The 12069-nt window shown below is 43.1% G+C and overlaps 1 protein-coding gene across 1 annotated transcript in view; it reads right to left on the bottom strand.

The window, feature by feature from the left end:
* Positions 1-11321, bottom strand: part of LOC123350613 (golgin subfamily A member 6-like protein 22) — a 52424-nt gene extending 41103 nt beyond the window's left edge. Inside the window, exons 1-3 of the mRNA XM_044989266.1 lie at positions 11213-11321; positions 10150-10259; positions 84-104 (exon numbers count right to left, since the gene is read on the bottom strand). Of these exons, the coding sequence (XP_044845201.1) occupies positions 84-104; positions 10150-10225 (97 nt within the window). The 5' untranslated portion in view covers positions 10226-10259; positions 11213-11321. The remainder of the gene's footprint in view (positions 1-83; positions 105-10149; positions 10260-11212) is intronic.
* Between the last annotated feature and the right edge of the window lie 748 nt (positions 11322-12069).

The raw sequence follows: 12069 nt of genomic DNA, 5'->3' as shown, positions 1-12069 counted from the left end.
CAGTTGGAGCTGTTAGAACCCATAAAGGGCATGCAAAGTTGGGTCTGTGGACTGTAAGTATTCATTAAAATAGGCAAACTCACCTGTTTCCTCATGGAGTTCCTCTGCAAAAGAAAAGTAGGGACAACAAGGAAACAGTTCAGCATATGTCGATGGAGTTAAACATTGAAGAGGGTGAATGAGATCATTTCTCTCCCCTTTCTGAGTAGCATAAATATCAGCCATAGTTAATGAAGGGCATAGACTATTCACAAACTAGTCAATCTGTGGGCTGGTCCCATGCTCTTCCCCCTAGGTAGTAGAAAGACAAGATTCCCCAAAGAATCTGTACTAGGACCAGGGGATCTGTAAAAAGTGGTAAACTTGGTAAAAAGGGTAAAGTGAGGTGGCAAACTTTGCAGATGATACTAAATTGATCATAATAGTTAAGTGGAAAGCAGATTATGAAGAGTTAGAAAGTGGGAGGATCAGCAGCTGGTAGGAAGGTCAGTGTGGGAGGAACAGTGGCTGGTTGGGAAGCAAGCGGGGAAGGAACAACGGCTGGCAGGGAGGCCAGTAGGGAGAAACAGTGACAGGTGGGGCAGCCAGCCACAGCAAGTGCTCAGATAGCGGAGCAAGCAAGGTGCCTTTTTCCCCAGATCGGAGGTGAACTCATACAGGTGCACCTCTGAACCCTGGGTCCTCACTGACCAAGGACAGCCACTGTGTGTGGTGTATGGTGAAGAAGCAGAGAGGGGCACAGAAAAGGAACTTTTGGTTGTAGAACTCAAGAACATGAGGCTGGCAGAGATGAGGGAGGCCAGGAAACTGCTCTGGAAAAGAGCATACTAGTATTCAAAGCCCAAGACTCATGAGCATGAGGCCTCATTTCCCATCAGTCTTGGGCTCTGTGGAAATTTCTGTCTGCTTTACTCTCCACTTTGTGAGGTGATAACTCTCTGGATACCAAGGAAACATCCCTGGGAGAGGCTTCTGGATCTCCCAGCAGAGGTTTCCCATAAGAGGGGATGATCGGGCCCTTTAGTAGAAATTATTCTCCTTGGCAAAAAGAAGGTATTTATGCTACAGTTGTTATAAAAAATTGTGCTGTGGAAGCTAGAGTTCACTGCTAAACATTTCCATAATGAAACCTCACTGTGTGTGATTGGCTCTGCAATCAAAGCAACTTCACCCTTGCCTTCCAGTCATTGTTTTGCAAAGGCAGACACTTCTCAATGTGTCACCTCTTTTGTTTTTGTTTTTTCTTCAAATTGGCTTAACAAACACATCTTTCCTCTGTCAAGTCCTGTTCTGAAATTCTCACTCTGACCAAGCAGAGACACAATCTTCCAGTGAAAAAGTCTGAACTGCCTTGAGTTCCCTCACTGTGCAAATGTCAGGCCCTTCCCCCTTCAAACTGCAGCCATCAGAGAAAATTTATGTTTGTTGTCCCCTGCTTGATCTAGGGGAAAAAACCAACAACATAAGAACATAAGAATGGCCCTACTCATCAGACCAAAGGTCCATCCAGCCCAGTACTCTGTCAGGTGCCCTAGAGGGAGTGAACCTAACAGGTAATGATCAAGTGATCTCTCTCCTGCCATCCATCTCTACCCTCTGAAAAACAGAGGCTAGGGATACCCTTCCTTACCCATCCTGGCTAATAGCCATTAATGGACTTCACCTCCATGAATTTATCTAGTTCTCTTTTAAACCCTGTTATAGTCCTAGAATTCAGAACCTCCTCAGGCAAGGAGTTCCACAGGTTGACTGTGTGCTGTGTGTTTTATTGGTTTTAAACCTGCTGCCCATTAATTTCATTTGGTGGCCTCTAGTTCTTATATTATGGGAACAAGCAAATAACTTTTCCTTATTCAATTTCTCCACACCACACATGATTTTATATACCTCTATCATATCCCCCCTTAGTCTCCTCTTTTCCAAGCTGAAAAGTCCTAGCCTCTTTAATCTCTCCTCATATGGGACCCTTTCCAAACCCCTCAAAAAAAAAGATATATTAGAATTGGAAGAAGTAGAGAGAAGGCAACAAAAAATGTTTAGAGGTATCGAACAGCTTCCATATGAGGAGAGATTAAAAAGTCTGGGACTGTTCAACATAGGAAAGATACTACTAAGGCGGGATATGATAGAAGTCTATAAAATCATGAATCGCTGAAGAAAGTAAATAAGGAAGCATTATTTACCCCTTCCCATAACACAACAAACAGGGGTCACCCAATGAAATGACTAGGCAGTAGGTTTAAAACAAACAAAAGGAATTACTGCTTCCCAGTCAACCTGTGAACTCGTTGCCAAAGTATGTTGTAATGGGCAAAAATATAATGGTGTTTAAAAAAAAAGAGATAAGTTCATAGACTCTCAGGGTTGGAAGGGACCTCAGGAGGTCATCTAGCCCAACCCCCTGCTCAAAGCAGGACCAATTCCCAACTAAATCATCCCAGCCAGGGCTTTGTCAAGCCTGACCTTAAAAACCTTGAAGGAAGGTGCCACAAGCCTGGGAGGCAGGAGAAGTGAAGCATCTACGGCGTGCTCGGGGAGGAGGCGAAGCAGGGGTGAGCTGGGGTGGGGGGATGCCTCAGGGTGGAGCGGGGGAGCTGCTGCAAGGGCTCAGGGACGGGGCTCGGGGATGGGGGAGGGCGCAAGGTGGAAGTTTTGCCTAGGGCGTGAAACATCCTTGCACCGTCCCTGCTCCTGATGTCAGTGCGTCTGAGCCCTAGGGTGGGAGACTACAGTTAGGATTTTAGTAGAGTTGTTGTAATCTTCACCTTGAGCCCTGCCCCCTCTCCTTTGTGGTAAGGGTAAAGCCTGGGACCAGAAGCAGCCTTACTCCTGCCAGCAGCAATCATCAGCCCCTCTGCAGTGACTGAGGAGGCCAGATCCATCTCTGAACCTGAACTGTGTCCTCAAGCCAGGGGGTGAGGGAGTGGTGATTTCACTACCTGCTGCCCATTAAACACGTGGACGGACTTACTGCCTTATCATCTGGGCGACACTGAGCCCAGTTAGCCAAGCTGCTAACTACTGCTGCACAGAAGATACCGTGGTCACAGGTCATCAAGGGCTCCTACAAAGTGCACAGACTAACAGGACACTCAATTTTATGTTTGCTATATTGGGTCATGTGATTGGGGAAATTCATTGGCATTATCTATGTGTGCACCTATAATTGGAGACTCCCAGGAAATAACACAAATTACATAATAGGGTAAAACTCTACTCTTAATTTATGTTATGTCTTAGGAATCTCCAATTATCTGCGGGTGAGGTTTATCCTGTGGGTAGAATGTCCATTTGGCAAATAATTCCAAATGATTAATATATTTGAGAATTTTACTTTCTACTTGGGGAAATGGCCGATGAGATTGCAGAGCCATTGGCCATTATCTTTGAAAAATCATGGCGATCGGGGGAGGTCCCGGATGACTGGAAAAAAGCTAATGTAGTGCCCATCTTTAAAAAAGGGAAGAAGGAAGATCCAGGGAACTACAGGCCAGTCAGTCTCACCTCAGTCCCTGGAAAAATCATGGAACAGGTCCTCAAGGAATCAATTCTGAACCACTTAAAGGAGGGGAAAGTGATCAGGAACAGTCAGCATGGATTCACCAAGGGCAAGTCATGCCTGACTAACCTAATTGCCTTCTATGATGAGATAACCAGCTCTGTGGATGAGAGGAAAGCAGTGGATGTGCTATTTCTGGACTTTAGCAAAGCTTTTGATACAGTCTCCCACAGTATTCTTGCCAGCAAGTTAAAGAAGTATGGGCTGGATGAATGGACGGTAAGGTGGATAGAAAACTGGCTAGATGGTCGGGCTCAACGGGTAGTGATCAATGGTTCCATGTCTAGTTGGCAGCCGATATCAAGTGGATTGCCCCAAGGGTCGGTGCTGGGGCCGGTTTTATTCAATATCTTCATTAAGGATCTGGAGGATGGTGTGGACTGCACCCTTAGCAAGTTTGCAGATGACACTAAACTGGGAGGAGTGGTTGATACGCTGGAGGGTAGGGCTAGGATACAGAGGGACCTAGACAAATTAGAGGATTGGGCCAAAAGAAATATGATGAGGTTCAACAAGGACAAGTGCAGAATCTTGCACTTAGGACAGAAGAATCCCATGCACTGCTACAGACTAGGGACCGAATGGCTGGGCAGCAGTTCTGCAGAAAAGGACCTAGGGTTACGGTGGACGAAAAGCTGAATATGAGTCAACAGTGTGCCCTTGTTGCCAAGAAGGCTAATGGCATTTTGGATTGTATAAGTAGGGGCATTTCCAGCAGATCAAGGGATGTGATCATTCCCCTCTACTCAGCACTGGTGAGGCCTCATTTGGAGTACTGTGTCCAGTTTTGGGCCCCACACTACAAGAAGGATGTGGATAAATTGGAGAGAGTCCAGCGGAGGGCAACAAAAATGATTAGGGGGCTGGAGCACATGACTTATGAGGAGTGGCTGAGGGAACTGGGATTGTTTAGTCTGCAGAAGAGAAGAATGAGGGGGGATTTGATAGCTGCTTTCAACTACCTGAAAGGGGGTTCCAAAGAGGTTGGATCTAGACTGTTCTCAGTGGTAGAAGATGACAGAACAAGGAGTAATGGTCTCAAGTTCCAGTTTAGGCTGGATATTAGGAAAAACTTTTTCACTAGTAGGGTGGTGAAGAACTGGAATGGGTTACCTAGGGAGGTAGTGGAATCTCCTTCCTTAGAGGTTTTTAAGGTCAGGCTTGACAAAGCCCTGGCTGGGATGATTTAGTTGGGTTTGGTCCTGCTTTGAGCAGGGGGTTGGACTAGATGACCTCCTGAGGTCCCTTCCAACCATGAGATTCTATGATTCTATGATTCTATGAAATATGCAGATAATGAGAGGGCAATCATCATATATAGTGAAAAATGCACTCAGCCCTAGTTATCACTAACAAACTAAGAAATAAATTCCAATTCATAAAAGTAATGCAACATTAGCATATGTAATGTGGTATAATAATGGTTGGAAAATTTCTTTCCCTTCCATGGAGAGTTTTCATTTTTTTGTTATTAAACCAAAATGCAATTTTTTAACAAAAGTCAGCATGTTTTTTTTTCCTAAAAAAATGGGGTTTGGGGGTTTCTAATGAAACATCAGAAAAATTTGAGGGAGGCAGACACTTTCTACACAAAAAATAATTCAGTCAAAAGCCCAATTTCTTACTAAAATAGTTTTGGTGGAGACCAGCCTTCGTACAATGTGAGTGATTTGGAGCTTTTGGTCAAAATATTCAAAATAGGGACCTAAAGAGAGACTCTTAAATAGAAGTCAGATAGCCTTATTAGGTATGTAAATATGGCTGAAATCATCCAAAAAGTTATAACAATTGGAGTCTGTGATGAGCTCTTCAGGTTTTGAGGGTGTGTGTGTGTGTGTGTGTGTGAGAGAGAGAGAGAGAGAGAGAGGGGGGGGCTGGAGGAGAGATAAATACATTGGTGGTGGCAACAGCAGTTGTAGCCATTCTCTGATCTGACTGTACACATGTATATACCATAACAGTAGCTCCTTTCCTAGATCACTGATAAAACCATTGGCAGACAGCTATTCCTCCTTCGCATGCAAGAGATACAAAAGCCTTGCTAAGCAATCTCTCATCCTGAGTGACCCCTGTCATAGGTTTCACCCCCACGCTGGACTTTAGAGTACAGATATGAGTACCTGCATGAGAAGCCCTAAGCTTAATTACCAGCTTAGATCTGGTTTTGCTGCCATCATCCAAATGTTTGAGTCATCTGAAAAACTCTATCTTCCCCCCAAAAACTTTCCCCTCCCTGGGTAGCCTTGAAAGACTCCTCCACCAATTCCCTGGTGAACACTGATCCAAACTCTTTGGATCTTATTACAAGGAGAATTTAACCATCCCCCCTCCATTCCCCCACCAATTCCTGGTGAGTCCAGGTCCAATTCCCTTGGATCTTAACAACAGGGAAAAATTAATCAGGTTTTTAAAAAGAAGGCTTTTAATTAAAGAAAAGAAAGGTTTTAAAAAAAAAACCTCCGGGAGAGATTAGCAAACCAGCTACTCTCACAGAGAACAGATTTAAAACACAGAGGATGTTCCCCTGGGGAAAATTGAGTACACAAAAGAATTCCCAATTAGATTATTCCTGTAATTGCACAAAGACAAGTTACAAAAGAAAATAAACATAAACCTATTTATTCTTTTCTAAAACTTACTACTTTGATAAGAGGCTGGTTCCTTGATCTTTTTCACTCCAGCTGAAACTGAAACTGAAACTGAAACTGACTAGGGGGGATGGATAGCTCAGTGGTTTGAGCATTGGCCTGTTAAACCCAGGGTTATGAGTTCAATCCTTAAGGGGCCCACTTAGGGATCTAAGGCAAAAATTGATCCTGCTAGTGAAGGCAGGGGGCTGGACTCAATGACCTTTCAAGGTCCCTTCTAGCTCTAGGAGATTAGTATATCTCCAATTATTACCATTACTAAACAAAGGAAACTTCCCTTCTCCCCTTTGAAACATCTTGTTCCCCCATTGGTTCCTCTGGTCAGGTCTCAGCTAGGCTAGGTGAACTTCTTAATCCTTTACAGGTAAAAGAGGCATTAACTATCTGTTTATGACAACACCCATCATTAATGATCTGGATGATGGGATGGATTGTACACTCAGCAAGTTCGCAGATGACACTAAGCTGTGAGGAGAGGTAGATACACTTGAGGGTAGGAATAGGCTCCAGAGTGACCTAGACAAATTGGAGGATTGGGCCAAAAGAAATCTGATGAGGTTCTAAATGGACTAGTGCAGAGTCCTGTACTTAGAACAGAGGAATCCCATGCATTGCTACAGGCTGGATACCAACTGGCTAAGCAGTTGTTCTGCACAAAAAGACCTAAGTATTACAGTGGACAAGAAGCTGGATATGAGTCAACAGTGTGCCCTTGTTGCCAAGAAGGTTAACGGCATATTGGGCTGCATTAGTAGGAGCTTTGCCAGCAGATCGACAGGAGTGATTATTCCCCTCTATTTGGCACTGGTGAAGCCAAATCTGGAGTACTTTGTCCAGTTCAGGGCCGACCAGAGGATTCAGGGGTCTTGGAGTCCTCGGCAGCAGGGGGCCCCCACTTCGGCGGTAATTCAGCGGCGAGGGGTCCTTCTGCTCTGGGACCCGCTGCCAAAGTGCCCCAAAGACCCGCGGTGTGGGGCCCCTGCTGCCGAATTACCGCCAAAGACCCAGCTCTTCAACGGCAGATCCCCGAGCGGAAGGACCCCCCGCTGCCGAATTGCCAACAATGACCTGGAGCGGAAGAAGCTCCGGGGCTCCCGGAGCGTGTGAAGGACCCCACTCCAGAGGCCCTGAAAAACTGTCGTGGGGGCCCCTGCAGGGCCTGGGGCAAATTGCCCCACTTGCCCCCACCTCTGGGCTGACCTGGTCCAGTTTTGGGCTCCCCACTACAGAAAGGTTGAGGACAAACTGGAGAGCGTCCAGCAGAGGACAACGAAACTGACTAGGGGGCTGGGACTAGGGTGACCAGACAGCAAAGGTGAAAAATCAGGACAGGGCATGGGAGGTAACAGGATCCTATATAAGAGAAAGACCCAAAAATCAGGACTGTCTCTATAAAATCTGGTCACCCTAGCTGGAGCACATGATTTAGAGAGGCTGAGAGAACTGGGCTTGTTTAGTCTGGAGAAGAGAAGAGTGAGGAGGGATTTGATAGCTGTTTTCAACTACCTGAAAAAGGGGGGGGGGTTGGTGAATGTGATTTAAGATTAAAGCCAGTGGAAACAATGGGAAATAATCTTCCTCTTTCCAGAAGCAGATGCACTGCCTGAACAAAGATGAAGTTTCAAGTGTTGCTCTCATTTACACTTGTACAACCTCAGTGAAGCTAATAAGGGGCTAACGGAGTTAACAGAGGGCAGAATTTGCCCGGAATATTTTCACTGTGCTGAATGTGCTCCACAAAGAGAAAGACTGAGCTCCAGCCAAAGCCCCAATCACTGCACCTTTACAGAGTGTGTCTCAGCCTGAATAACCCCATCACTCTTCACAACCTTTATAGAAAAAAAATCAACCCAAAAATGGACAAATATCACTGTTCTATGTCGTTACTAGACAGCTGCCATACTAACAGTGGCACAGTTCAGCAAAAGGGCACATGAAGGACTCATTTTGTGTAGCAACTAATGGGTGCAACTGCCCCATCTGCTCAGCGATAAATACGTTATGTTAATAAGATGGCAAGAAAAGAAAGAAAATATATGGAATTGCCACATGATTCTATTTGCAGGAAAATGACAGTAACCAGATGCATATGTCAACATATTACACTAGGGTTACAGGGTCCTCAACCTATTCCAGTCCTCTCCTGGAGCCATCTCCTTCCTGGGCCCAAAAGAGCCAGTGCATCTCATGTATCTCTTTATTAGGAATTTTAAGTTCACATATAAAGAGAAAAGTACAATTCCATCAGAACTCATTTGCTACTCTCAGCCTTTGGTTTTCTGTATTTGCTTTTGTATCTCTGAAATAATAACCAGAAGACAGTGCTGGTACCAGAGTCTCATTCGGTGAGGGAGAGGAGGGGTCAAGGACATAAAATGACACTAACTGACAACAACTGCTAATTATAATAGCACATTCAAAGATGGAACAAGCTGAGAGCATGCATGAGAGAAAGAGCAAGCAAAATACCTCTTTTTCAGCTGATGGTTTTTTTATTTCTGTTTCGGCCACAAAATTTTGGTAATTAAATTTATAAGAAATATTGAAATTTTCTGTGGAAACAATTTACTGCATTAGTGAATGAGTTACTCTAACCAGGTTTAACTATATTTAGCTTAGTAGCTCTGAAAGTTCACAGTGCACTGTGAAGGGGGTCTCTGCCAACAATGAAAACTCCCCTTTAGACTGTGATGTGGGAAAGCACAGGTGCCTAACCTCTAGATTATTATGAAACTCCTCTGTGCCGTTTTCCCTGCTTATAGCAAAATTGCTCTTCTGCTTTTGCTCTGACACTTGGGCTGCTCCAAGCCAGAGCAGAAAAGTCTCCCCATGGAAAGCAGCCCCAGAACATTTCATGGTGACAACTGAAACCTCAGCAGCTAAGGAGCAAACAATTCTCACTGAGAATGACTGTGCATGGTGGGATGGACAGCAGAGCTAGGGTTAGACACACAGACACACACATATATATAATCAGTGTTTATTTTTAAGCATTTTTTCTATGTTTACTGAAATTTTCAGAGTTTTGTAGATTTATGGTGTTTAGACTTTTAAAAATTTGTATCAATTTAAAATTTCAGAGTTTCGTGAAATTTGAGGGGAGAAACACACATACAATTACTTAATGACTGTAGATTCTGTGATTCAAAAAGTGAAAGCAAATAATGATTAAAACAGAAACTATCAACAGCATATGTTGAAATATTAGCCTTAAATCAAACTCTAAGAAATTCTCAAGCCCCATTTTTGTTACTTTACCTCTTTGAGTATTTTGATTAGCAGCAATGGAAATATTTTCTCATCAGTTTGTGTGCATACAGTGAAATCGCCATTTATTGATACCAATAAAAATCGAATCCTTCCAAGCTTAGTTATGGTCCTGCTTTCTGCCCAACCCTTTCAGGTGGCTTGTGCCTCCAGAAGAAGTAGGAGAGAGTAGTCCCTGAATGCAGGAAAAGCAATTGTACCTGGCCATTGCCAAGCTTTCTGTTACTTTGGAATAGTAACAATCATTCTGTTAGTTTAGGCTTCTCCTAACAATATCCACTGGTAGGGTAAATGTCCCTTCTAAGCAGCAGTGTCACTGTGCTTTCATCCTGAAACACGGCTCTCTGTACTTTTCAGCAGCTTGAGGAGCATGACTAATGACTTGTGTTCAGACAAGGACCTTGTATGGTCATTACCCTCTCCCCCGGTTAATGAAGCAGGGTCACTGAGAATTTACACACATCTGAGATCATGTAAAAACAGCTGAAGAGATAGACAGGCTCCAGAACACAATGATGTTATTCCCACCACATTGCCATTAGAGCTATCAAATTTTGTTTGGATTTCCCTCTTTATATTGCATCATGGTTTCCTTACACAGTATTTAGATAGGCAGCAATGGATATGTATATATTTATTATCTAATCAGTAGGTAATAAAAAATGATGTTCTTACCGCAAAACGATGTCATGACTAAAATAAATGCAATGCTGGAGAAAAAGGTGGATTTCACAATGATTCCTCTGTGCATTGTGAAGTGATTGCAATATAATTCATCCAACTCTCTGCTAATGGAAATTGAAAACATCACAAACTGTACCATGAGGTGTTCACACAACTAGAGCTGGTCAGTAATTCTTCTACAATGTGACTGCATCCAAAAATGCTTATTCATCAAAACCAAACAGGAGGCCTGGCCAGGGGAGTCTGGACTCCTGTATCAGAGGACTCCCCAAACTTTGGGGGACTCCCCACACAGCCAAGGGAGTTTCTAGGACTTGGGGTATCCAGCAGCTCGATTTCATTTTAGGAAAGCTGAATCAAAACCATTTGATTTTAAATAATTTTTTTTCAGAATTTCCTTTATGTGAGAAATTTCAAACTTTCCACTTTTTGTTCCAAATCAAAATTAAAACTTTCAAAATTTCAGAATTTACAACAGAATGGAAATTTTGAATTTTGACCAGCTCTATACAAAACTGCATTTATTTTAAATGGCAATGTCTACTTTCCTGAAACACAAAACACTAAGAAAAAAATTATCCTTTGTGGAAGTAGGCTGAGGGAAGACAAGATAATTCCTGTGATATTTAGTTAACCCTAGACACTTTCACCTGTCAGTGGCTGCATGGATAAAATGCAGACCAAGCTGTGGGGGGACGTAAACTCAGCACATTCAGTGATTCTATTCTGGGCTATGTGAAATGTGCTGATTTTTCCAGCCAAGTTTCTAATAGCAAAATGTTCTCACTAAAAAGTGAAACAAAACACACACAAAACAAACAGACTAGTACTAATCTCCTCCTTTGCTGGATGGGGCTTGTGTAGCATAGACATGACCTGGCATTTACCATTGTGGTTTGTAGAACAAGACTGGGGAATTTGTGCTTCTTTTTTATTATTATTATTATTATTTCTGCTGCAGATGTTATGAAATAACTTATCCTCCACTGATATCATGTGAGAACTTTTCACTAACAAAAATTATTTAAAAGAAAAAATTCAAATTCTAACTCACGATGTATCGTCTTGTAAATTCACTGTATTTCTGTTTCCAGTGATGCTGATTCAGCTGCTACTCAGATGACAGTCACACACCCTGTAAAGTAGAGAGCAACATAGGAGAAATAAGTACTTAATGTCTCTGTGAGTGAGCCTTAAAGAATCAGGCCACGGAGTAACAATTTCTGTACAGCTACTGCAGTATTTTTCTTCCCAGAGGGCTTTAAAAATATAACAAACTCAAATATCAATTACTTCCTTGTACAAAGTACAATTGTGCTAGAACAGGAATTTAACACTTCATTCACCTGAGTGCTACCTTTAAACTCTGCCACTGAGGAATGGCTGCTAATGAAGCCAGAGAGGTTATTCCCTAAAGTTATTTGTTAAGTGAGGAGTGAAAAATGAGAGCAGCTTTCTCGGTGTGGGGAAGGGGGCAGGCAGGGCTGTGTATTTATTGCTCTGCAAAATTCAAGTAAACAGCCCTCAGGTTCGTTTATAAATAGCATCCCAAATCCCATGCACTGCTTTCAAAACATCTCTGAATGGGATTAGCAGAGCTGGGTGAAAATTTTCAAACTTTTTTTCAATGGAAAACAGGGACAAGTTTGTGATAAGGAAGCATGGGATCACCTGCTAGGGCACCTGGGTGGATGTTACCTAATCCATTCCCTCCCACTGCAGGGACAGCAGGTGTGGAGATGTGTTTGTGCAAAATTATTATTTAGAGAGGCTCCCTTATAAAGGACTATAGGAATTCTGAGCTGTGCCCTGAAAACAGAGGGTGAGAACACAGTACAACTGTATACAGCAGTTCACCACAGATACTCTATGGTTTGTTGTTTAATGAACTCCAAGATCATTCCATGGTGT

Source organism: Mauremys mutica, chromosome 15, assembly GCF_020497125.1.
Source record: "Mauremys mutica isolate MM-2020 ecotype Southern chromosome 15, ASM2049712v1, whole genome shotgun sequence".
Lineage (NCBI taxonomy): Eukaryota > Metazoa > Chordata > Testudines > Geoemydidae > Mauremys > Mauremys mutica.
Note: the sequence above shows the minus strand (reverse complement) of the source record. Positions and strands in the feature narration are given on the sequence as shown.